The sequence below is a fragment of the Miniopterus schreibersii genome, assembly GCF_964146895.1.
Source record: "Miniopterus schreibersii genome assembly, chromosome: 2".
Classification (NCBI taxonomy): Eukaryota; Metazoa; Chordata; class Mammalia; order Chiroptera; family Miniopteridae; genus Miniopterus; species Miniopterus schreibersii.
Genome location: NC_138102.1, coordinates 78,520,037 through 78,545,810, shown reverse-complemented (window position 1 = coordinate 78,545,810; position 25,774 = coordinate 78,520,037). Strand labels below are relative to the sequence as shown.

At 39.9% G+C, this 25,774-nt stretch overlaps 2 protein-coding genes and 1 pseudogene across 8 annotated transcripts in view; 2 read left to right on the top strand and 1 right to left on the bottom strand.

The window, feature by feature from the left end:
- NEK3 (NIMA related kinase 3) overlaps positions 1–17,430 on the top strand; it is a 29,110-nt gene extending 11,680 nt beyond the window's left edge. For 2 of the 6 annotated variants that reach the window (XM_081128534.1, XM_081128535.1), the window contains exons 9-17: positions 1,152–1,352; positions 2,257–2,329; positions 7,663–7,713; positions 10,398–10,447; positions 13,216–13,318; positions 13,854–13,997; positions 14,230–14,364; positions 15,321–15,450; positions 16,126–17,430. In XM_081128534.1, coding sequence (XP_080984660.1) covers positions 1,152–1,352; positions 2,257–2,329; positions 7,663–7,713; positions 10,398–10,447; positions 13,216–13,318; positions 13,854–13,997; positions 14,230–14,364; positions 15,321–15,450; positions 16,126–16,210 — 972 coding nt within the window. In that variant the 3' untranslated portion in view covers positions 16,211–17,430. Of the gene's footprint in view, positions 1–1,151; positions 1,353–2,256; positions 2,330–5,327; positions 5,366–7,662; positions 7,714–10,397; positions 10,448–13,215; positions 13,319–13,853; positions 13,998–14,229; positions 14,365–15,320; positions 15,451–16,125 lie in introns of all 6 variants that reach the window. The other 4 variants (XM_081128536.1, XM_081128538.1, XM_081128537.1 and 1 more) reach the window with 4 other exon arrangements.
- Positions 17,431–21,355: 3,925 nt separating this feature from the next.
- Positions 21,356–22,108, bottom strand: LOC308552446 (protein YIPF5 pseudogene; annotated as a pseudogene). The gene has a single exon. The product of its transcript is annotated as a protein YIPF5 pseudogene (transcript).
- A 734-nt stretch (positions 22,109–22,842) lies between these two features.
- Positions 22,843–25,774, top strand: part of NEK5 (NIMA related kinase 5) — a 96,249-nt gene continuing 93,317 nt past the window's right edge. The window contains 2 exon segments of the mRNA XM_081129850.1: positions 22,843–22,912; positions 24,582–24,720. Coding sequence (XP_080985976.1) covers positions 24,604–24,720 — 117 coding nt within the window. The 5' untranslated portion in view covers positions 22,843–22,912; positions 24,582–24,603.

Genomic DNA, 25,774 nt, shown 5'->3' with positions numbered 1-25,774 from the left:
CTTTTTTATATCTGCACTTGTATATTTTATTAATAGGGTAATGCTCTTCCAAGGCAGAATACCAACATGTTCTTACATAAGTATTATCAAGGCTGAATCTAATGTTAATTCTAATATATTTATTATACAATAAAAACTTTTAAAATGTTATTCTGGTCTGGCATTTTATATCCTACTCTATTCTCCAATTTTTTTTTAAATCCTCACCCAAGGATATATTTTTATTGATTTTAGAGAGACAGGAAGGGAGGGAGAGAGAGAGAGAAACATTGATCGGTTGCCTCCCATATGTGCCCTGACGGGGAATCGAACCCGCATCCTTTTGATGTTGGGACAACGCTCCAACCAACTGAGCTACCTGGCCCGGGCATATTGTCAAATTTTAAAAGCTACTTTGACCACATGAAAGGTGAAAAGGATTTTACAGTAGATGTTTAAAACTGGAAAAGTCTAAAGTGTGTTTTGCCAGGAAGGAGGTCTGGTGATTTCTGGGGAGGAGTGAAGCAAACAAATACTACACTTATGTAAGCCTTTAGTGTCATTTGACTTTAAAAAATGTTGTATGTATGTACGGCTTTGATTTCTAAAATATATTAAAAATGTACATCTGTAGCCCTAGCTGGTTTGGCTCAGTGGTTATAGCGATGACCTGCAGACAGCGATGACCTGCGGGTTCGATTCTGGCCAAGGGCACGTACCTCGGTTGCAGGCTCGATCCCTAGCTCTGGTCAGGGTGTCTGTGGGAGGCAAGCAATCGATGTGTCTCTCTCACAGTGATGTTTCTCTCTCTCTCTACCCCTTCCACTCTCCATGAAAAGCAATGGAAAAAATATTCTCGGGTAAGGATTAAAAAAAATGTATATCTGCAAAAACATTGATTATAAATAATAATGTACCCATAGATGATGGCATTGATGGTAAAACTTTGTCTAGATGGGGAAGTCTTTTACTATTTAAGTTTTTTATTTTCTCCTGAACCACCATAATATTTTGAATACTATCTTAAGGCCACCTCTAGGAAGAAAAATCACCAGGCAGCAGATAACATTTATAAAACTAAAATAATTCATATGATTTCAGTTCAGCTGTTATATTCTTATTTGCATTCTCCTTCCGTGCATCTGCTTTTATAGTTGAATTTTACTTTTTAGTTTCAGGCAAATAGTTGGAAAAGTCTTATTCTCAAAATATGTCAGGGGTCCATGAGCCCACTGCCATCTCATTATTCCTACGAGCTTCAGCATTTAATCAAGCAGATGTTTAAAAGGAATCCTTCTCATCGCCCCTCAGCTACCACGCTTCTCTCTAGAGGCACGTTAGCTCGGCTTATCCAGAAGTGCTTAACCCCAGAGGTATGTGACGTGTTGGATTTTCAAGTGTTTGTTATCTTTTAAACACAATTACATGTTATACATGCTTGTAAAAACTCAACTGTAGTTTTTATGAAGTGCATAAAAAACATTAAAAGTTAGCCGTGGCCGGTTTGGCTCAGTGGTTAGAGTGCCGGCCCTCTGACTGAAGGGTCTGGGTTTGATTCTGGCCAAGGGCATCTGTGCCTCGGTTGCAGACTCAATCCCCGGCCCCGGTTGGGGCATGTGCAGGAGGCAACCACTTGATGTGTCTCTCTGGCATCGGTGTTTCCCTCCCTCCCTCCCTCCCTCCCTCCCTCCCTCCCTCCCTCCCTCCCTCTCTCTCTCTCTCTCTCTCTATTTCCCTCCCTTTCACCCTTCCACTCTCTCTGAAAAAGCAATGGGAAAAATATTCTCAGATGAGGATTAAAAAAAAACACATTAAAAGTTAAAACTTCCTTTTCCTCCCCTTCTCCCTTCCATAATGCTGTTTCCCAAGTGTAATAACAGGTATAGTTTTGTATATCCTTTCAGGTCTTTTTCTTTTTTTAATTGATTTTTAGAGAGAGAGAGGAATGGGGTCGGGGGGAGAGGTTTGTTGTGTCATTTATTTATGTATTCATTGGTTGCTTCCTGTATGTGCCCTTACCAGAGATCAAACGCCCAACCTTGGCAAATCAGGATGACACTCTAATCAAATGAGCTACCCGGCCAGGCCCAAGTTTTTTCTAGACACACATAAGTGCCTATTTGTCCATGTGTCTAAATTATATGTATTTTTAAATGGCATTTTTACTTTTCAATGTTCAGTATTATTTTGGGGAAGAATGTTGATAATTCAATGACATGGCAATGTCTAAAGAAAAGTTTATTGCATATTGTTAAATTCTCTGCTTTAAATTTTTAGATCATCGCAGAATATGGTAAGCAGGTATTAGAAGAAACCACAAAATATACACATAGTACACCAAGAAAAAAAGGTAAGAATTTTGGAACGCTTTTTTGTTAACTGATCTTTCTAAATGTAGTGTAACAAAAAAAGAAAAATGTAATTTTCAAGTTATTAGAGACGTTTTTCAGAGATACTCCTTAAATCAAAATTTTCTTTCTGTTACTTAAGTCATAATTCTGTACTGAATCTTATGTACTTAGTTTTCCAGGGATCAGAAAACTTAGTTTGGAGATTTTAGTGATGTAAAGATTGTTCGCTGTTTTATCCTTAGTACCATATTTAGTCTGGTTTGTAATGGGTAAAGTAGAAAGCTTCTGTGGGATAGCCTAGGAATATAACTGAAAAAAATACAATGTTAATCTTTTTAAAATTAATTAACTAAATTAGTTAATGAATTTTATTTTTTTAAACTTTTTATTGTTGAGAGTATTACAGATGTTTCCCCCTCTTTACCCCCACTTCCCCCCTGCACCCGGATCCTGCCCTGCCCCAGGCCTTCACCACCCTATTTATTGTCTGTGGCCCTGGGTAATGCATGTATGCATGTAAGTTCTTTGGTTAATCTCTTCCCTACCCTCCCTTCCCACTTTCCTCTGAGATTTGTCAGGCTGTTCCATGTTTCCATGCCCCTGTTTCTATTTTATTCATCAGTTTATTTTGTTCATTAGATTCCTTTTTTGTTTATTTTGATATTAAGATTCAGTTTTTGATAGATATGCATTTATTGCCATTATTCACATACTTTTTAATTTGTCTTTATTATTGAAAGTATTACAAATGTCTCCCTTTCCCCCCATTGATCCCCTCAACCCTGCACCCCTTCCCCCAGGCCTTCACCACACTATTGTCTGTGTTCATGGGTTATGCATATATGCATATAAGTTCTTAGGTTAATCTCTCCCCACCTACCCATCCCTGCCTTCCCTCTGAGATTCGTCAGCCTGTTCTGTGCTTCTGTGTCTCCGGATCTGTTTTGTTCATCAGTGTATTTTGTTCATTAGATTCCACATATGAGCAAGATCATGTGATACTTATCTTTCTCCGACTGGCTTATTTCACTTAGCATAATACTCTCCAGGTCCCACCATGCTATCTCATAGGGTAAGGGATCTTTCTTTTTTATAACTGTATAGTATTCCATGGTCTAAATGCCTGAGAAGATGCTTGATATGATTTCAATCTTCTTGAACTTGTAAAGACATATTTTGTGTCCTGACATATGTTCTATCTTTGAGAATGTCCCATGTGCACTTGAGGAGAATGCCTATTCTGAAGCTTTGAGGGGAAAGGTTCTGTAAATGTCAATTAAATCCATCTGATCTAGTGTGTCAGTTACAGTTTCTGTTGTCTTGTTGATTTTTAGTCTGGAAGGTCTATCCAGTAAAGTCAGTGGGTGTTAAAGTTCCCTACTATGAGTGTGTTGCTGTCAATCTCACCTTTCAAGTCCTCCAAACGTTTTTCCCTCCCAGGCTATGTGTCTTTTATTCTGAGGTGGGTCTTTTGTAGATAGCTTATGTTTCAGTCTTATTATCTTTTCCTTTCAGCTACCCTATGTCTTTTGATTGGAGCATTTAATCCATTTATATTTAAGGTTATTTTTGATAAGTACTTACCTATTGCCATTTTATTTCTTTATGCCTATGTTTCTCATTCTCTCGATTTCAACCTCTTATTACAGTGGTCCCTTTAACATTTCTTGCAGTGCTGGTTTGGTGGTGATAAACTCCTTTAGCCTTTTTTTTTTTTTTTGCCTGGGAAGAGCTTTACTTCACCATCTATTTTGAATGGTAGCCTTGCTGGATAGAGTAGTCTTGGTTTCAGATCTTTGTTTTGCGTGACCTTGAATACTTCATGCCATTCCCTTCTGACCTGTAGAGTTTCTGATGAGAAATCAGCTGAGAGCCTTATGGGAGCTCCTTTGTAGGTAATGGATAAGATTCCCTCTTTGTCTTGAATTCTTGGCATTTTAATTATGATATTTCTGGGCATGGGCCTCTTTGGATTCTTCTTACTTCGGCGTCTCTGTGCCTCCTGAACTTGTGTGACTTTTTCCTTGACCAGGTTAGGGAAGTTTTCTGCCATTATTTCTTCAAACAAATTCTCTAACCCTTGCTTACTTTCTAGATCTTCTGGTACTCCTATGATGTGAATATTACTACATTCATGTTGTCTCACAGCTCCCTTAAAATGTCCTCCTGTTTTTTGTTTTTTCTTTTTGGTTCTCTGATTGAGTGATTTTTTTCTACTGTTTTCTAATTCGCTGATCCAGTCTTCAGTTTCCCCTAATCTACTGTTCATTCCTTTCAATATTTCTTTTTTTAAAATTTCTACTATCTCATTCTTAATTTCCTTCATAGTTTCCATTTCTTTTTTCATGCTGTTCTTCTCTCATCCTTGCAATAAGTATTCTGAACTCTATTTCTAATGGATTGCTTATCTCCATTTCACATAGCTCTTCTTCTGGAGATTTCTTTTGTTCCTTCATTTGGGGCTTGTTTTGTTTTTCCTCCCCATTTTGGCTGCCTGTTTGGGTTTATTTCTATGTATTAATTAGATCTGCGAGGACTCCCAGTCTTTTGTATGGTCTCTGGTGCAGACCAGTGTCCGATTCTGTTTGTGCCTAGCCTTGAGTACCCTGTTTGAAGCTTTCCACACTTCACAGTTTGTGGTTCCCTCTGCTGGGATGGGTGTGTTTGGAAAGGACCAAGATGCACCCCAAGGTCTGCTTTTCCAAGTCCTGGGTTCAGAAGCAAATCAGGCAAAGGCTCAAAGCACCCAGAGGTTGATTGTTATTCAGTCTCTTAATGATCTTAGAAACTGCTTAGAAACTACATAGGGTGGGGTGAGAGATTTTCTGGCAGGGTGGGGCAGTTGCTTCCCCCAAGGCAAAAGCTACTTGGAAGGTAAGTGTCTGCCTGAGAAAGATGTCCTCTGCAGCATGGGGGAATGACTCAGCACAGGAATCCAGATGGCAGCCCTCTGAGCTCTATCCCCCAATCCAATAACTCTGGATTCTCCTCACACAGCTCCAGTCCACTGTGCCCTCCCTCTGCCAGAACCCAAGGTGAGTAGCTGCACATAAAACTTTGTGTGTTGGCTCTTTAAAAGGGTGCCTGCATTTCTAGCCATCTCTCCCTGGTAGACAGAAACCCAGCTGCTCAACAGCTAGATAGTATGTGGACACCTTTGTCAGTTCTGGTGCTCTGGGCTGGGAAGCCCAGTTTGAGGTTTAGACCCCAGAGTTCTCAGTGGGAATCCCCCACAGCTGAGATATCCCTCCGGACCTTTAGCTGCTGCCTGTGGGAGCCCATCCAGCCCTCTCGTGCCTCCACACTTCCTTCGTCTCTATGTGGTCTCCACTTTTCACCCTTGTTTATGAGGGTGATCTATAGCTAGTCTTCCATTATAGTTGATTATTCAGGGTAGTTTTTCTATATTTTAGTTTTATTTCCAGTTTGGTCCCAGGCGAGTGTCAGTGTAGCTTCCACTCAATTTGCTGCCAGCTTGGAATCCCACCTTATTATTCATTTTTTTGATCTTTTATTTCTCCTCCTTCTCCTCTTACTCCTCGTCCTCCCTCCTCTCTTCTTCTCCTGCTTCCCTCTTCCCTCCTATCTCCTCCTTTCTCTCCTCTTAAAAGAAGTCCTTTTAACATTTCATGTAGTATTGATTTGGTGGTAATGAACTCCTTTAGCTTTTTCTGTTTGGGAAGCTCTTTATCTGACCTTCAGTTCTAAATGATAGCCTTGCTGGTTGTAGTAATCTTGGTTGTAGGTCCTTACTTTTCATCACTTTGAATATTTCTTGCCACTCCCTTCTAGCCTTCTGTTGAGAAATCAGCTGACAGTCTTATGGGTGCTCCCTTATAGGTAACTAATTGCTTTTCTCTTGCTGCTTTTAAGATTCTCTCTTTGTCTTTAACCTTTGGCATTTTAATTATGGTGTGTCTTGGTGTGGGCCTCTTTGGGTTCCTCTTGTTTGGGATTCTCTGCACTTCTTGAACTTGTATGTCTGTTTCTTTCACCAGCTAGGGGAAGTTTTCTGTCATCATTTTTTCAAATAGGTTTTCAATTTCCTGCTCCTTCTCTTCTCCCTCTGACATTCCTATTATTTGAATGTTGGTATGCTTGAAGTTATCCCAAAGGCTTCTTACACTATCTTCATTTTTTTGGATTTTTTTTCTTTTTGCTGTTCTGATTGGGTGTTTTTTGCTTTCTCATATTCTAAATTGCTGATTAGATTCTTGGCATCCTCTACTCTACTGCTGATTCCCTGTAAATTCTTTTTAATTTCAGTTACTGTATCTTTCATTTCTGAGTGGTCCTTTTTTATGTCATTGATGTTCTCACTAAGATCCTTGAAGATCTCACTAAGTTCCTTGGGCATCCTTATAACTATTGTTTTGAACTCTGTATCTGGTAGTTTGCTTGCTTCCATTTCATTTTGTTCTTTTTCTGGAGATTTCTTCTCTTGTTTCATTTGCAACATGTTTCTTTGTCTCCACGTTTTGGCCGCTTCACTGTATTTGTTTCTATGTATTTGGTAGAGCTTCTGTGTCTCCTGGAATTGGTAGGTAGCCTTGTGTAACAGGTATCCTTTAGGGCCAGGTGGCACAGCCTCCCCAGTCATCTGAGCTGGGCACTCTAGGTATACCCCTATTTGGGCTGTGTGCACTGTCCTGTTGTAGTTGAGCCTTGATTGCTGTTGGTCTCATTGGGAGGAATTGACCCCCAGGCCAGTCAGCTGTGCAGACCAGATGTGATTACAACAGAAGAGCTGCTGTGCAGGAGACACCCCTGTGGAGCAGGACTTGCTTCAGTGCGGCTTTGATACTCATCAAGTCTGAAGATGACCACCAGGTGCCTCCTGGGAGGTACAGAGTCAGATACGGCTTATGCCTTGTTTAGGGCCACCTGGCACAAGCTACAGAGCAATCTGTAGGTGGTTGTTACTTGTCTTGAACTCGGAGGGTCTGGGAGAGGCCAATCTGTGAACCAAGGTTGGCTGCTGCTAGTGCCAGGCCTAGGACCACTTAGCAAGAGGTATGGGGCACACTGAAACCAGCTGCTGCTTGTCTGAGAGGTTTTAGGAAAATCTGAAGCCTGAGCCAGGACAGGCCATTCATATGGAAAAGCTATTGCAAACAGTCTGGGTGGGGTGTGGTTTCAGGGAATCATCAGGGCAGGGCGAGCAGTGTGGGCCAGGTTGATGGAGACTCAGATATGGCGACTACCTGTCAGCACTGTAGCGGGACAGTCTCAGCAAAGGAACAAAGACCTCTGCCAGCTTTGTTTGGGAGAAAGCTGCCCCCTAGTTCCTGCTCTGATGCCAGACAATTTAGTTTCTCCCGTATGTCCCTAGATCCTTTCAAGCTGCTGCCCCAGCACTGGAGCTCAGAGGGAGTGAATCTGAGTAAGTCCATGTGTGGGCCCTTTAAGAATAGCTACCTGGGACTCTCACAGCTTCTATGTCACTCAGCCACAATCCCTGCTGTTTTTTTGTTTTTTTAAATATATCTTTATGATTTCAGAGAAAGGAAGGGGGAGAGAGAGAGAAACATCAATGATGAGAGAGTCATTGAGCAGCTGCCTCCTGCATTCCCCTACTGGGGATCGAGCCCACAACCTGGGCATGTACCCTGACAGGATATCAAACCTTGATCTCCTGGATCATAGGTCGATGTTCAACCACTGAACTATGCCAGCTGGGCTCCCTACTGGTTTTAATAGCCAGAAATTATGTGGACTTCTCTTCCTGGCACTGGAACCCTAAGCTGAGGGGTCTGGGGTGGGGCTGGGACCCCTTGTCCTCATGAGGGGCCTCCATGGCCAGGGTGTCCCTCTCTATTAACCCTTTGCGGTCGTTTGTCTACTCTCAGCCACAAAAGCTTTTTTACCATTCTGGTCATATGTCTACTCTCAGCCACCAAAGCTTTTTTACTGTTCCAGTCGTATGTCTACTCTCAGCCACCAAAGCTTTTTTACCGTTCCGGTCATATGTCTGCTCTCAGCCACCACAGCAAGGAACCGTACGAATCTTAACTCTATTCATTCATGTATCAGTTCATAATTTCTCTGAAAGCTCTTAATTCCTACCAGTACGACACCCATGTCCAAATTTAATACGACCACAAAGGGTTAAAAAATGCCACAGGTGAGTGTTGGACCGTTCCGTTCCACACCTCTGCCCCTCCTACCAGTCTCAATGTGGCTTCTTTAATTCTCTAGTTGTAAGACTTTCATTCAGCCATATTTCAGGACGTTCTGAATGATGGTTGTTTCATGGTTTAGTTGTAATTTTGTTGTGGTTGTGGGAAGATGCGAGTGTTGCCTTTACCTTTGCTGCCATCTTGGCCCTCCTCCCTCTATAACGTTAATCTCATCAGAAATTGTATCCCCAAGTTCCCAAAGAACCATCTTGTAAACAAAAATTTAAAAACAAACCTTTACAAAAGTTGGAACTGTTCACATAATAGCTGCACAAAATTTTCATATATCTATAGTAAATCCTGAGCAAATTTCAAATGTAATTTATTGTCCCTTTGGAAGTTGTCATCTCTTAGTTTTTTCAAAGCTATTTTTTTCATTTGTCATTAGTGACGCAGATCTTCCACCTGAAAAGATCCAACAAAGACAATAGATCTGACCAGAATAAGAGAAATAGTTAAGACATATAGATCATCCACTATAGAGACCTGGTGCAAAACCTCCACTGTTTGGTGCCTATTATCTTAGTATTAGATACTTCAAAAGATACACTTTGGAAACTGTACTGTTTTCTTAATGCTACATTTTAAATATTATCTTTGTAAGAATATTAAACCCTTCTAGTGATACAAACCTTTCAGCCTTATAATTCAGCCTTTTCTCCATTACTTAAGAGGTAGCCAGTTACCTTTTCTTCAGCAGTTTGTTTTAGTGTTGATTTTACTTCTGGTACTATTTTGTAGCTTTTGTTCACATTCCAGGGTAGTAGGAAATTAGTTTTAAAATGCTGGGCAACAACCACAACAAAAACTGTCTAATCACTGTTTCAAGATAGTTTGGAAAAATGTAGTTTTACAATTCCTAAAAAGAGAGAAATAAGCCAGTAGAGAGGTGCCACCATGTCGGGGCTATTTATATGTATGGTGGCATCTCCCTTCTGTAGACAGATCAGAATAGTGAAAGCTATGTGAGGGCAGGGATCATGTCTCATTTGCTCACTGTCATATCCTCAGTACCTGTCATCATAGGTGCTCAATAGCAAATTTTTATTTTTAAAAGACAATTCACTGTACACACTTTATTTACAGTTTTGTACACTGTCTTAATATGAATGGGACTGCTTTTCTACTTGAGCCTTTTTTTTAAATCAGACTCAATAGTGAGTTTTTAAAGTGTTGAATGAATGAGGAACAGGAACTGCAGGCCTCTGCCAGAGAAAAATCAGGAAGGAGCCATCCTTACAAAGGAATTGGTTGCCAGAGTGCTCTCTCCCTGCTGCTGGTCCCTTGTGAGTGACACCTATTCCACCTGCTATCACAATGGTCAGCAAAAGCACAGACTATAGCTAGCTTTGGCTGATGGTGATAATGACCTCCTTAGTATGCAGAGTATTTTACTTCATAGTGCCTAAATGGGTTAGCATAAATAAATAGAGATGTCAACTTTCAGATGTTAAGTTTAGGAATAAAATAGCAAAAAACAGGTGAGATGTATTACTAGGTGGCTAAAACTTGGTAATCACCAATCAGGCTAATGCTTTGGTTCTTTGACTTTAAAAACTTTATTTGTCGCCCAGCCGGGCATGGCTCAGCGGTTGAGCGTTGACTTAGGATCCAGGCAATCGGGGTTCGATTACTGGTTAGGGCACATGCCTGGGTTGCGGGCTCAATCCCCAGTAGGGGGCTTGCAGGAGGCAGCCGATCAATGACTCTCATCATTGATGTTTCTATATCTCTTTCTCTCCCTCTCTTTTCCTCTCTCTGAAATCAATAAAGATATATTTAAAAAAACAAACAAACTTCATTTGTCTCTCAGGCTTTATGCATATCACATTAGGAGCCAGTAATGTGAGCCTTTACATACTTTCCCTTTTTCTTTTTTCTCTTTAAGCAGACTCCAGCAGAGTCAGGATCGCTTTGGAAAAAGAAGCAAGCACAGTGGTAAGTGCTTTAAAATTAAATGTATGAAACAACCATTTCCTGGATACCTGGTACCGTTAGGTGCTGTGGGATATTTGGAAGACTGTGACTGGTCCCTCCAATTTAATAATTTGTCAATTTTGGGTATGTGAAGTAATTGGTAGCTATTGTCCTGTACTGCCAGCTGAGCCGCTTTGGATCACTATTTATTTTGTTTTTTCATTTTTAATTATTGATAACAAGTGGTTTCAATATAGATGTGAGAGAACTTTGTCCAACTTTCAGTCATGAAATTCTTGTTTTTAGCCTGGCTTTTAGTTTGTGTTCTATTGTGGTAAAATATATATAACCTAAGATTTACCATTTTAGCCACTTTTATGAATACAATTCACTGGGATTAATTACATTTACAAAATTGTGTAACTATCAGCACTGTCAGTTTCCAGTACTTTTTCATCATCCCAAACAGAAACTTTGTGCCTATTAAACAATAACTCCCCATTCCTTCCCCACGCCCATTCCCACCCAGTACCTGGGAGCCTCTATTCTGCTTTCTGTCTCTATGACATAATTTGCATATTCTAGATATTTCATGTAAGTGGAATCATAAAATATTTATCCTTTTATGTCTGGCTTTTGCTTAGCATAATATTTTTAAGGTTCATCCTTGTTACAGCATGTATCAGAATTTCTTTTTTATTTAGATCACTATTTTGATATTGACATTTTTCTATTCAAAAACTTTTAGTACCTCCCTATTATCCCATGAATCAAGTCAACATTTTTTAGCCTGGCATTCAAAGTCCTGTTTGTCTTATTTATTCCTAGGCAGCTTAAGCTGCAATAAAGTCATGCATAGTTACAGCTGACCCACTTCCTAGTGTTGTCACAGCTCTCAGTAAATCGTATCCTACTGATATTTTTCCTTCTTCAGCATTTTTTTAAAAATATATCTTTATTGATTTCGGAGAGAGGAAAGGACAGGGAGAGAGAGACAGAAACATCAATGATGAGAGAGTCATTGATCGAGCCCGCAAACCCAGGCATGTGCCCTGACCGGGAATCGAACCCCGATTGCCTGGATCCTAGGTCGACACTCAACCGCTGAGCCATGCCGGCTGGGCCTTCTTCAGCATTTTAATCAATCTTTTAACTCAAAAAAGAAAAGATGTACTGACAACAAATTATTCTATTTATGGATTGTGCTAGTAATTAAACTTGTAAATTTTTTTGAATGAACTTTATATTGTAAATAATAACAACATCCCACCATTATGTTGCTACAAATGGAATATATCTTGCCTCTGTACTTTTTTTCTCTTTGCATGATAGTATCTTTTTTTTTTTTCCCAGCTGTATTGAGGCATAATTTACATGCAATAAAATTTACTTATTTTTTGCATTCAGTTTGATGAATTTTGGTAATTTTATACAGTCATATAACAACCACCACAATCAAGGTAAAGAAATGCCATGTCCCTAAAATATTTTCTTGTCACCCTTTGTAGATGATCCTGGCTCTTCCCAGGCAGCCACCATTGTGATTTTAAAACCACCTAGAATAAGCATAAGTCAACATATTTTCATAAAATGAAAAGGGTACAATATGTAAAAAGAATGGAGAAAGAGCCATAAAGTAAGTCAAGTAACAGAAGAATTGAGGGAGAAAGAGAGTCCCGGGCAGGCCCACAAGGTTCGACTGGCACGTAGGTGGAGCTGAGTGGCGCTGGGCCAGGAGTGGTGGTAGACGCTGCTGTCTGTTGGACAGTGACTCTCAGTAGATATGGATGATGGGAGTCCCCCGGCCACTTTTAAAAACTGCTCATCACAACCACCTCACCAAGATTTTGAAGTCCTTGTCTGTGTGAGGGATCTTTGAAATCATGCTCCCTATATGTGTGGGAAGAGAAGTTTGAGAACCACTATTTAGAAATAAGAAAACAAGGTGCCAGCTACAGGCTACTGTTTAATTTATTGACTCATTCAGCAAATAATTGAGAACCTATATGATGGAGACTGTCAAGGCACTGGATATGTATTCCTTCTAAAAATACATACAGATTTAAAGACTAGTGTGTTGCTATACTTCATGAAATCAATAGCTTAGATAATTTGGAAAAATACTGAATTAAGTGGGAATATTTTGGCCATATATAGCAATTATATAAAACATCTCATTTTGATATTTCTAGCATGTAAAGCCCAGTATAGCAAACCATATTAAAAATTTGTATTACTTAGTTCCTCTACAAAGACCTCTCAAGCCCTGCCTAGAGTGGCTGAGAGCATCTCATCCTGTGCACTGAAAGGTTGCCATTTCCATTCCCAATCAGGGCACGTGCCCAGGTTGCGGGCTCAGTGCCTGGTTGGGGTGCTGTTTGGGAGTCAACCAATCGTTGTTTCCCTTTCATATTGATGTTTCTCTCTCCCTCCCTTCCTCTCTCTCTAAAAAAAAAAATCAATAAAAATATATTAAGAAAAGGACTTAAAAAAAAAAGACCTTTCAAATACCTGTCATTTTATATATCCTTTTCATATTTGCAGTGAATGCTGTTAACAGCTAGTCATGTCTGATTTATTATACATATATGAATGTGTATTATTTTTAATATTCATATGTATGATGTATATGGCTATTAATATACACCTATGTATAGGGTTCTATAATTATTAATGTCCTTAACTCATTAATCTTTATTTAAAATTAATATAGCTGACTTTGTATAGTTGTTTATCTTTTTGTAGCAATTCAAGCATTGTTTAATCTGACTTTTTAATCTCTTTTAAAGCAAGGGGAAGAGCAAGGTAGAAAGTGTAGCCTCCCTGATTTAGAAAGCATTAATAAAAATTCAGTTGCAAGTGCACTGAGGAGCGTAAACAGAGAAGAGAAAGGTAAGTTATTCAAATTCTGATCATTGTATAAGTGGGGCTGGGAAATTTAGAAAGGGAGTACCAGTTTTCACATAACTAGGTCAATAGATGTTATAAGCAAGTGGACACATGCAGATTTTTGTTTGCTTATCCAATAACTTATTTCAGAAATGTCTTATTTACCCATGAAAAAGAGAGAGGATAGTGTTTATTAATAAGAGCCTTTAGAAAAACTAATATTTTATGCCCTCCACCATAAAAAGCATGGCATTCAGTGTGTATCTAAGTCCTCTCAGGGCTTCAATCTCATACAGTGTATAATATGTAAATATATACATATTATTTTTTAAAATTCACCTTAATGATTTGTTTTGCCTTTTCTTCCAGATTTTTTTCATTTCCTTTACCACTTAGACATGAAGAACATGTTGTTAGATCTGAGTTTGAAAGAGGAAAAAAATATTTCTGTTTGTTGTTAGAGAAATATATGTCTAGATATAGATAAATAAATAAAAAGAATATGCTCCACTAACCCTTTTTTACATTTTAAAACCAGGTGGTAAATCAGTCTGTCTGAGGAAAGCGAGTTCACCAAGTCCTCTCAGGCGACAGTGGGAGAAAAATATATGCACTACAGCACTTGCCGCTTTGGAAAATGCCTCCATACTCACCTCCAGTTTAACCGCAGAAGATGATAGAGGTTAGTAGTCAGAAAGTGTACTATTATTGTGGAACATTTTCTAATAGTTGTTTAATGGGCTAGAAATTTTTTTAAAATGTCACTCTGTAAAGGATATTTGGTGCCACACAGGTGAGTGAAATAGATTTTAGTAGAGAGTAAATATAATTAATTTTGCTTGAAATATGATCTGGAAGAGAATGTGCTGAAAATATTTTTTATTTGGCCCTAACTTTTATCTTTTCTCAACTAGGTGGTTCGGTAATAAAGTACAGTGGAAATAATACTCGTAAGCAGTGGCTCAAAGAGACTCCTGAAACCTTGTTGAACATCCTTAAGAATGCTGATCTCAGCTTGGCATTTCAAACATACACAATATATAGACCAGGTGATTTATGTCTGTTATAGAAACATGGAAACCCTTTGGTACTTTTTTAATGGTGATAAAATATACATAACATAAATTTTACCATTTTGACCATTTTTCAAGTACAGTTCAGGGGCATTAAGTACATTTACATTGTTGTGCAGTTATCACCACCATTAATCTCCAGAACTTTTCCCATCTTCCAAAACTGAAACTCTGTATCCATTAAATAATAACTCCCCATTTTCCCCTCCCAGAAACCCTTTGATTTTCAAATTATAAAATAACTCATAGCACTGTACTTTTAGGTTTTCTTGAATCTTTTCTAGATAGTCTTAAGCTATAATTAAAATTTCCCAGAGAGCTATATTACTCCTGTTTGCTCATTTTCATAATCATGTGACTACTTTCTTTGCAGAGTAGCTTGTTTTTTCTATGCAGGTATACTGGTGACTTTACAGTTCAGGCTTCATCACAGTAAAAACTGTAATCTGATTATCCAAAGATAACTTTTAATGCTTTAATATAAGTTCTTATATTTGAGGGTTTTAATTATATTCTGAACTTTTTCTTTTGAAGAAAGTGGTATTTAAAATAATTTTTATTTATAGATAGAGAGAAAGAAACATCAGTTTGTTGTTCCACTTATTTATGCATTCATTGGTTGATTCATGTACGCGCCCTGACTGGGGATCGAACCTGCAACCTTGTTGTATTGGGACGATACTCTAATTCAGCTACCCAGCCAGTGCCAAGAAAGTAGCATTTTTTAAATTTAATACTCATACTGATGCTTAGTGGGCCTGTTTTATGCCAGAAATCAGGCTGGGTAATGTGGGGAGGTACTGCAGAAGAAATATAGAATATGGCATTGTCTTCAATTAGCCAACAAGCTTTTGGAGGATTTTAGTCCAACATGCAAGAAATAAGTAAATACTGTTTAAATTCGCATGATTTCTGTTAATATTCCTCTGAAGGTTCAGAAGGGTTCTCCTTGAAAGGTCCCCTGTCTGAAGAAACAGAAGCATCAGACAGTGTTGATGGAGGTTATGATTCTGTCATTTTGGATCCAGAGAGACTCGAGCCTGGACTGGATGAGGAGGACACGTACGTTTATGATATACCTAGAAGGAGAAGGCTTTAGTTGTGGGGGGTGTGTGTAATTTAAATTATACCTTAATGATGTCAGGTTTAACCGGAGCTGGTTATATTATTTTACACCATAAATGAATATGTATATAACTTGAACTTTTGTCCAAGGTGGGCAATGTGTCATGGTAATTACTGAATTCCTGACTGAGCCTTATGTTTAAAATTGTTCAGCTTGGACTTACTATTAATTAATATATTAGATTTCATATTGAAAATATTATAGAAAGATGACTGTCAGAGGGGTGGAGGAGGGCGGGTGGGTGGAGGGGGAGAGAGTAACCAAAGAATTTATGTGCATATATACACAACCCAAGGACATGGAAATGGTGGGGAGAGGGACTGGGGAGGGGGAAGGAACGGGGTGGAGCGGGTCATTGGGGAGAAAAAAGGACATCTGTAATCTTTTAAGCAATAATAAAATTTTAAAAAAAGAAAGAAAATTTTATAGAAAGAGTGAAAGCAATGTTCTTTTGGAAGAAGTAACAATTTTTTTTTCTGTTCAGTTGCCTTATGGAGCTCATTTTTTAAAAATGTAAATATTGTTATGGTGTTGATCTGCTTTGAGCCCATCAACAATTGCTTAGCGTGCCTCTAATTTGGAGGCTTAATATCTGTATCATTTTTTCACAGGGACTTTGAGGAGGAAGACAACAACTTTGACTGGGTGTCAGAACTGAAGCAGCGAGCTGGCTGGCAAGGAGTATCTGATGGCTAATGCCAAAGGAAAGGTTCTTTAGTCACACTGAGTAGATGTTTAAAGTGAGGAATTAATATTTGGATAATGCTAGTTAATGGAATGTATATTTTCCCTTGGAAACAGAATAGGGCCTGGGGGCTGGGGGTTGTGAATATTTAAAATTGTTCCTGATTAGTTTAAAAAATCTACAACTCCTGTGAGTTTTTGAACTCCAAGGAGACGGTGTAGAATAATGGGTGTGAGCTTCGGGCTTTGCAGTCAGATAGAGCAGAAATTGGATGCTCACTGTTTGTGTGATTGTGTGAAATTACTTAACCTCTTTGGCCCAAATTTCCTCAACAATAACATGAGGAAAATAATGCCTGTCTCATAGGGATGCTAATCATGGAGCATGAGAGCAGCCCATAATGTTATTTGCATTGTTACGATTTTTGTTTATTACTATGTAACTCTACATTTCCTAAAGATTTGAGGATCTAAATATATTTAATTATAACATAATAATGTGTGCAGTTTTTCAGTAAGACCTGTCTGGGTAGTGGTTAATGATCTTGAGTGATCTTTACTACCAGCTATCCTTAAATACAGCCCCTCACAGGACACACAAAAGAGCCCAGGTCAGAGGATCCACCCTAGGAAGAGTAGGGTAGGCTACATATCTTGTCAGAAGTTGTCAGTCCTGTACATGAGGAAGGAATGGGGCCCATGGTGAGAAATCAATATGGAAAGTATCAGAAATTAGAATGTTGTGGAACTAATGGAGGGGGCAAGATCCCAACATATATGGGTCACCATGACACACTGTGCTGGGGCCTGTCATTAAATATGTGATCTGTTAGTGAGGTGAGAATATTTTACTAAAAAAGAAACAGCCTCAACCCAGGGGACCCCTTAGGGGCAAGTGTGGGAACAGCATAAGCCTGACCTGGTACAGGGAACAATGCTGAAGTGAAGAATAGGAGGGAAACAGTTGTGAAACTGCAGTAGGATCATTAATGAGAATCTGCTGAAATATGAACTACATACACCTTTTAAAGATTTAAACATTTTTGCCCTGGCCAGTGTGGCTTAGTGGATTGAGCATCGCCCGTATCCTGAGGTTTGATTCCCAGTCAGGGCACATGCCCAGGTTGTGGGATCAAAGCCTAGTGGTGTGCAGGAGGAGGCTGATTGATGTTTTCCTCTCACATCGATGTTTTCCTCTCTCTCCCCCTCTTCTTTTCTCTCTCTCTAAAATCTAAACATGTTTTTATCTTAACATACAAAAACTGGTATGGAACTTTACCCACCCCACAGTTTATTTATATATTTCAACATTTTGTCAGCCTTAGCCTCCTCTGGTCTCTGACAGTGTCTCCGTCTTTCCTTATTTTTCAGGACCTTGAGATCCTGAGGAGTACTGGTTAGGTATTTTGTAGAATGTTCCTAAGTTTGGGTTTGTCTGTTTTTCTCATAATGAGACTGAGCTTAAGGGTTTGGGGGAAGAATACCGCAGAAGTAAAGTGCTTTTCCCACCACATCGTATCAGGGAGAGTGTGATCTCAATATTCTTCTGTTGCTTCTATTGTTAACCTACATTACTTGGTTAAGGCAGTGTCTGCCAGGTTCTCCACTGAAAAGTTACTAATTTTCCTGTTCCACGCTCTTTTCACTCTAAACCAGTCGCTACATCTAGCCCATACTCAAGTGGAGGGGAATTAAGCTCCTGAGTGGGGGGATATAACCCAGTAAGTCGTTTCGCTGCTTAAATTGTTCTAGCTTTGGCCATTGGGAGTTGTTTCAGGTTGACTCCTTTGTCCCTTTGATATGCCCTTATCTTTTTGTATTTTGAGCACCTCCTTCCTTCCTGGCACTACAAGAAGATGGTCTGGACTCATCTTGTACCTTCACTACACCAGCCCCAGAATCAGCTGTTTTCCGAGTCCTGGTCCTTTCATTGGTTTAGAAACCGAGATCTGGGTGCTGAGTGTGCTTGTTGCTACAGGGATGTCATTGCTTCTAGGCCCTCTCAGCAGAAAGAACTAGGAAGCATGTGTATGTTATACTATCATGTATATATATTCACATCTCTAGTCATTTTTGTATCTGTACGCATATTAAGCTAAGCTTCGGTTCGTACTGATACCATGACTGTAATCCAGTACCACAGGGTTCATTCTAGCCTTCCCCCCTTGCTTTTCGGTAGCTTCTGTCTCTGACAGCAAGAAACCTGGCTTGTACCATCCACCATCCACTTAGTTGTTCAACATCAGTATACATGTAAAGCAGTTTCCAAATTAGTAACCCATACTCTTGTGAGGAACAAATTTATCAACTAGAATAGATTTTATGTATTGTTCTTATTGTCTTTAATCTTATAATTCCAGTCAAAACACTATTTCTCAAAGTTACTTAGGTTAGTTCCTCCCCCCCCCCCCCCCCATTCTTGAAGACTTTAAGAGTTAAGTTTGGCAAGGATAGTTTTAAGGATATTTGCAGATGCTCAGCTTCTGTAAGTACTATATCTATACCTCTTAGTCATCTCAAATCGTAGTATTACCCTGGTGTGTAAACATTCCCAAACCATCAAACAAAGGGAACTTGAAATTATGTATTGTTATTGAGAGACTGCATGAACCTTAATTGAATGATAAATCCTTTTCAAAGTCAGATGGTTTGCAAGGTTTTGTTTTTAATAAAATTTCAAGAGTCTCAATGGTTAGAAACCATTTTTAATGATAGGTTACTATTGGATTCTTGACATACAACTAGGCAAGAATTGAGGGACTCTTAACAAAACTTCCAATTCCATTTACTTGTATGGATATGGTTTATCAGCACTTACAGCTTTAAAAAGAGAGAGAAAAAGAAAAACAGAAGAGAATCAATGTTAAACCTTGTCTAGTCCAGCAAAAAGTTAGTATTTTTCTACAGATCCTAACTGAGCTAATTGGGAGGGAGGAAGAAGAAAGTCCCTTCATGTCTTTAAGAGATGAGTTTCTGATACAATTTTACTTTTTATAATGAATAAGTATCAGTGTAATTTATTTTATTTTTACCAATTGTGTACTACTAGAATTTTAATAATCTAATAAAAAGCCTATGATCAGGAAAAAAATTAATTTCCTTTTTTATGATAGAGTGATCAATAAGACTTTGAAGCATGGAAAACATTACATATGGAGGAGATATGATTTCAAGGAAAAGAATACTATAAGCTTTCTCATTCTTAAAGAAGAACTTAATTTTTTAATTACTTGGGAAATTTTTAATTAATAGGCATCAGATGACTCTAGCCGGTTTTGCTCAGTGGTTAGAGCATAGGCCGGCTGACTGAAGGGTCCTGGGTTCAATTCTGACATGTACTTTGGTTTCAGGCTCAATCCCCTCGCCCCACTTGGGGCGAGTGCGGGAGGCAACCGTTCGATGTCTCTCTCTCCCCCCCCCCCACATCCTCCCCTTTCACTCTTTCTGAAAAACAATGGAAAAAGTATCCTAGGGTGAAGATTAAAAAAAAAAAGTATCAAATGTACTTTATATTGATACTGTAACGGTGACATTTTAGATCTTTTTCTCTAAAAAGGTTAATGATTTTCTTTTTTCTGGGAAACAGATCCAACTATGAGCATTAATGTGGTCAGTCTAGGTCACTATGGTTTACCTAATGCTAATATTGAAATAGGTGTTCACATTTCATGTCTAAGATAAGGCAGACTGTGAACATCTGTATCACTGAATTTTAGCAAAAATTCCATGAGATAATTTAAAGGGATGTCAGATTTTTTTATTTTTTAATCCTCATCTGAGGATATTTTTTCCATTGCTTTTCAGAGAGAGTGAAGGGAGAGAGAGAGTCATCGATGTGAGAGAGACATTGATTGGTTGCCTCCCACACAGGGATCAAACCTGCAACTGAGGTACATGCCCTTGACTGGAATTGTACCGGAGACCCTTCAGTCTGGGGCCGATGCTCTAACCACTGAGCAAAAATGGCCAGGGCAAGGATGTCAGATTTTTGATGTGTAAATTCATAACCTACATTGGGATCACTTTTTGACTTGAAGTGCATCTGATTTGAGAATACAGGAGGTTTTCTTTCCTAATTCCTTGGAAAAATACTTCTGCAATAAGTCTTGTGTCTTCTTTATTATGACTGGGTTGTTTTTAAGAAAGATTATCAGCCTGACTGGTGTGGCTCAGTTGGTTGAGTCATCCCATGCATCAGGAGGTCATCAGTTCAATTCCTGGTCAGGGCACATGCCCGGATTTGGGGCTCGAAACCCACTAGGCAGCGTGCAAGAGGTGACCGAATGTTTCTAGCTTTCCCTCTCCCTTCCTCTCTCTGAAATCAATAAAAACATATATATATATTTTTTTTTTTTTTAAAGAAAGATTATCAGCTCTGTGGTTAGGTTCCACAGTTGATAAAATTATGTCAAAAATATAGTATGAGCCCAGCCAGTATGGCTCAGCGGTTGAGCATCAACCTGTGATCCAGGAGATTGAGGTTTCATTCCCAGTTGGGGCGCATGCCCAGGTTGTGGGCTCAGTCCCCAGTAGTAACATCATTGATGTTTCTATCTCTCTGTCTCTCTCTCCCTTCCTCTCTCTGAAATCAATAAAGACATTTAAATATATATATATATATATATAGAGAGAGAGAATGATTTGCAAGTAAAATTGTTTTTTAAAGGCTGCAGGAACAGGACAGAAATAGCACTTATTTGTATAAACACAAACACTTAAAGCTAATCTGTAGGTAAACCCAATATAATATGTAAAAGTTCTATAAAATTGAACAAAAGATACGTCTTTACTTCCATTGTTCCAGTAGTAAAATGTTAGATCTGTATGAGAGTTGCACTGCAGCAGTTTGCTGGTCTGATTTAAGAGTTCGGAGTTCTTTTTGTGTATGTGGCCCAATTATGTTCACATCCCAGATAAATTCAGTTTTAAAAAAATGGAAATTAGCCCTGGCTAGTGTGGCTCAGTTGGTTGAGTGGCATCTGGTGCACCAAAAGGTCACCAGTTGGATTCCCAGTCAGGGCATATGCCCAGGTTGTGGGTTTGATCCCTGGTTGGGGTACATAAGGGAGGCAAGTGATCGATGTTTCTCCCTCACATCAATGGTTTTTTTCTTTCTTTTCCTCTCCCTCTCTTTTGCTAAAATCAATAATACATATTTTAAAAAAACAAACAAATGGAAATTAGGGCAAAGACTCCATATAACAAGGCACAAGAATATGCTACAATAAGTTGCTGTCCTTCCATGGCTAATGCAGAAATAAAAAAATTTGGAAGCAGAGAAACTACACCATCCAATAATTCCAGCAGTGAGAATGATTCCTACCATTCCTTGCAAAGAAACTATCACCACAAAGCTGAAAAGTAGGATCATGGGAAGAAGACGAGACTTGCCACATAGCCAAATGAAACACCTGTCATACTCATTAAGTTTAATGAAACACTCTTAGACATCCAATTGCACTGATCCCATATACACAGCCAAACTGGATTTTGCCAGCCAGTAACACTGTGGCTCCAAAGGCAAGGCAAAAAACCATGGGTCCTGCCAGATCAGTCTCATTAATGATGCTGTCATCTGCTTCTTTTAATGTATGTAACACTGTTCTTTGCCAGATGTGGTCAAAATTGATTTCTAATTCTTCTGGTAAAGGTGGCTCATCCTCTAAGTTGTTTCCATAGAATGGCTGAGGTGTAGTTGGAGTATATGCCTGAGCTGGCTGGAGAATCTGCCTGGTGTATGGCTGTTGTGTCTGGAGGGACAAGTGGGCCTTGCTGCGAGTATTCATAGCCAATATACTGTTTGCTAAAGGGTCTTCCATTCTTTTCATAATCATAGGACTGCTGTGACTGGTCACCGATGCTTTAACTTGTCTGGTAGAAATCCGTGTTTAAGTTATCAAAGCCTGACATTACAAATGATCAACCGTGGAGGCGGAGGTAATAGCTACAGCAGCCCAACGCCCCACCCCTGGCTCCGCTTAGGACCCTGAACTGGCCTCTTCGCTACGTGTCACAGGCCAAAGAACTGCCGAGCTTTTTTATTTTCATTTTTTAATAGATAATGGTGGGTTTCAAATTGCCTTGGTATTTAGATTCCATTGGCTATGTTTTACTTGTGTCAGTATTTATAATTGCTGGAAATTACATCCTTTTCAACTACTAAATGTGTAATGAAACGTTTTAGGCAGCTTGGTGTGCAGTCTGGAACGAGGAGAAGTGGAGGGTAGGGCGAGGGGAGCAGCAGCCAGTTTTGTAAGAGGACCCCAAGGGAGGCCACCATCTGTGGCCGAAAGAGTAGGACTCCGTTCCAAGTGTCCACATCTTGACAGTATTTGATACCCTGCACAAGAAACTTTGTCTCAGTTTAGCTTATTTGAAAAACTGGGAGTCTTCTACCTTGCTGAGTTGTTGCAAAGACAAGACATAATGTATGCAACGCGTCTGGTACACAGCAAACAGGACCGCGAGCAGGGTGCCCGCGGAGGGTCGGCGGAGGAGTTCCGACCCAAGGCAGGGGGAGGCGACGCCCGGGTCCCCAGAGTCGCCGGCCTCTGACCCTCTCCCTGGTGGAGGGTGTGGACGGGTCCTAGCCGGCTCGGCCCGCTCCCCGCCCACATTCCCTGGCGCGGCTCCGCCCCGGCGGTCTCGAGGCCACACGCCCGGGAACGTAGGTCCCCCGGAGGCTTCTCCCACCCGCCGGAGCCGGTGGAGCAGGTATGCAGCGGGCAGGTCACCCTGTCCTTTCAGCGAGCTGCTCCCAGAGCTTTGGGGTCGCCAGGGAAAGGGGCGAAGTCCACACCGGGAGACCGGGGCGGTGGAGGAGCGGTCTCCTGTGCGTCGCTCTCCATGGCAATGCGCTGCGCTCAGTTCGCTCCCGAGTGTTCCTGAGAGAGAAGGACTTTTCCCAACACCTTGGGCTTTCACCCCTGGTGCCACCTTGGGAGAGTGTGTGTGGGGGGGTGTCCCTTAGTTCCCGCGTTGCTGCCCTTGAGTTTCGATTCCCTATCTGCTACCCTCAAAATTCGGGCGTCCGCAGCTTCCCCTGGGTGCAGAGCTGGCGGACAGCCTCGTCACAGCCAGTCTACCCCCTTCGTAGCCTGACACAAATCACTCAAAAACATACTGTCCTGGCCAGTGTGCCTAGTTGGTCGGAGCGTCTTTCCTACACCTAAGGGTGGTGGGTTTGATTCCAGGTCCGGACACCTGCGGGAGGCAGCCTATCAATCTCCCCCTCTCTCCCTCTCCCTCCCTTCCTCTCTCTAAAAATGGTTAAGAAAACAACCACCTGCCTGCGCATTCAATTTTAAAAAGTCAGTATTATGCCCGAACTGTAGTATAAAGGGGAAATGCAAGGAAACAATTTATAATAAAGTATTTCCATCTGTAAATGCGTGGTGCTGCCACCCAGGAACAAGCACTGACGTAGCCGTGTACCCACTGAAGGTTTCAGCTACGAGGAACAGCGTGGCCAGTGGAGGCGTGACTTTCCAAAAACGGTGAACAGTTCTTGGTAAAGTTCCAAACAAAAAGAAGTGCGATCAAGCTTTGCTTTACATATAGTTGCATCCCTCGAAAATTGTTAATTAGAACTGTGTAAAAATTATTTTCTATTCAGATGTGGAATAGAGTTGGGTTCTAGCTGCAGATAAACGGATTTTTCGACAGACATGAATGTGTGGGACTTTCTAATGTTGTAGGGCCGCGGGATAACCCTTTATTGCGTGAACCGGCCCTTGTAACACGGCATCTTAGTATCCCACGCCCTGCTTTTTTTTTTTTTTTTTTTTTTAAATATATCTTTATTGATTTCAGAGAGAGGAAAGGAGAGGGAGAGAGAGAAATAGAAACATCAATGATGGGTCATTGATCAAGCCCACAACCGGGGCATGTGCCCTGACTGGGAATTGAACCGTGATCTCCTGGATCCTAGGTGGATGCTCAACCGCTGAGCCACACCCCTTTGGGCCCTAAGTACTTATAAATGCCACAGTGCCTCTTCATCTCTGCAAACAGAAAAAAAGAAACCTCCATAAACTTCCAAAATGTCCCCTAGGGGGCAGTACTTCATCACTGAGAAAGGTTGGAGTGTAGAACTACACAAGCATAAGGACATTCCTGCTTTATAGAGGTGGCAATGCCCAAGATCACACTATAGTGTACCAAAGTTGAGCTACAACCCAAGTCTGCTCTCTGAGCCCACCAAGAAGCTCTGTCTCATTTTGGTTGTTACCTGTGGCCACCAGGAGAGTTTTTTCATTCTGTCTTGGTTGAGGTCCGAAGGAAAGTTTTAGCAAAATGAGTTTTTACATTTTAGTGATCAATTTTCTCACTTTGTTAATGTTTATGAAAAGTGTGCGATAAAATTTCATTTCTCTAATTTCAGGAACCTCCACGCATTGGAAACCATGGATAAATATGATGTTATTAAGGCCATTGGGAAAGGTGCCTTTGGGAAAGCATACTTGGCCAGAGGGAAATCAGATAGCAAGCACTGTGTTATAAAAGAGATCAATTTTGCAAAGGTAAAATTAAGTTCAAATTCCTGTTAATATTTGCTGGCTTTCAATCCAGTATTAAGATTTTATTTTGTTTTGTTTTGTTTTACAAGTGTGAATGAGTTAACTCTTGTTCACTTTACCTACTAAATCCACTGTCCAAACAGCAACAAATAATCTTAAGGAAGAAAAAAAAAGAATAAAAAGAAAAGAATTACATCACCTTGGCTCCTATGGCATTCCTTAGGGTGTCCTGCAAGGCCTATGAGATACTGCTGTCCTCTATTGTTGACTTTTCTGTTTTGCCCTAGGGTGGTGCACTTTTTCTGACTGTCTTACCTTATTCAGGCCACCTCCACAAGGAGGCCTTCCCCAAAACCTAACCTCAATTACTCCTTATCACACCACTTGGTTTTTTCTTGAGCTGGGCCTTCTCAATCAGTAAACCTTTCCTTACTCCAAACTAGCACGGTTTTTAACATTGGCCTTTCTTTTGAAGCATTGGCCCCAGGAAACTTGTGCCTGTAACATGCAGAACAGTGCCTGGCACATAATAGGTGCTCAAAAATACTTATTGAATGCATTAAATAAATGAAGGAAAATGATATATTATTATTAGTCTAATGACTTCATAGAATAATTGAATACATTTCATTAAAAAGGAATCATTTTTGCTAAATTTCCCTTGGTCAGTGTTTATGTCTCCCCCCCTCTGGTGATGTGTTGTTTCAAAATAAATTGAGACAACAATGTCCATTGTGTGCTAGAATTAATTTTAAGGCAAGTCTTGTAGGTTGCCTTCTAGAGGATTTATAAATGAGAATAACAGAAAAATATTTATACATAATGTATGCAAAATGGACTACTCAACTTGCACAATGTGAATAATGCCACTAAATTATATGCCTCAAAACGGTTAAAATGTTATACATTTTGTTATATTTATTTTATCACAAGTTTTAAAATTGCAAAAAGTAAAAGAAGAAAGTACTACCCAAACTTACATCAAGGCTCAAAATATAGATTAGCTTTCAAGAGAATGCTTTATTTACCAGTGTAGGTCCCTTTTCATGGTATGGCA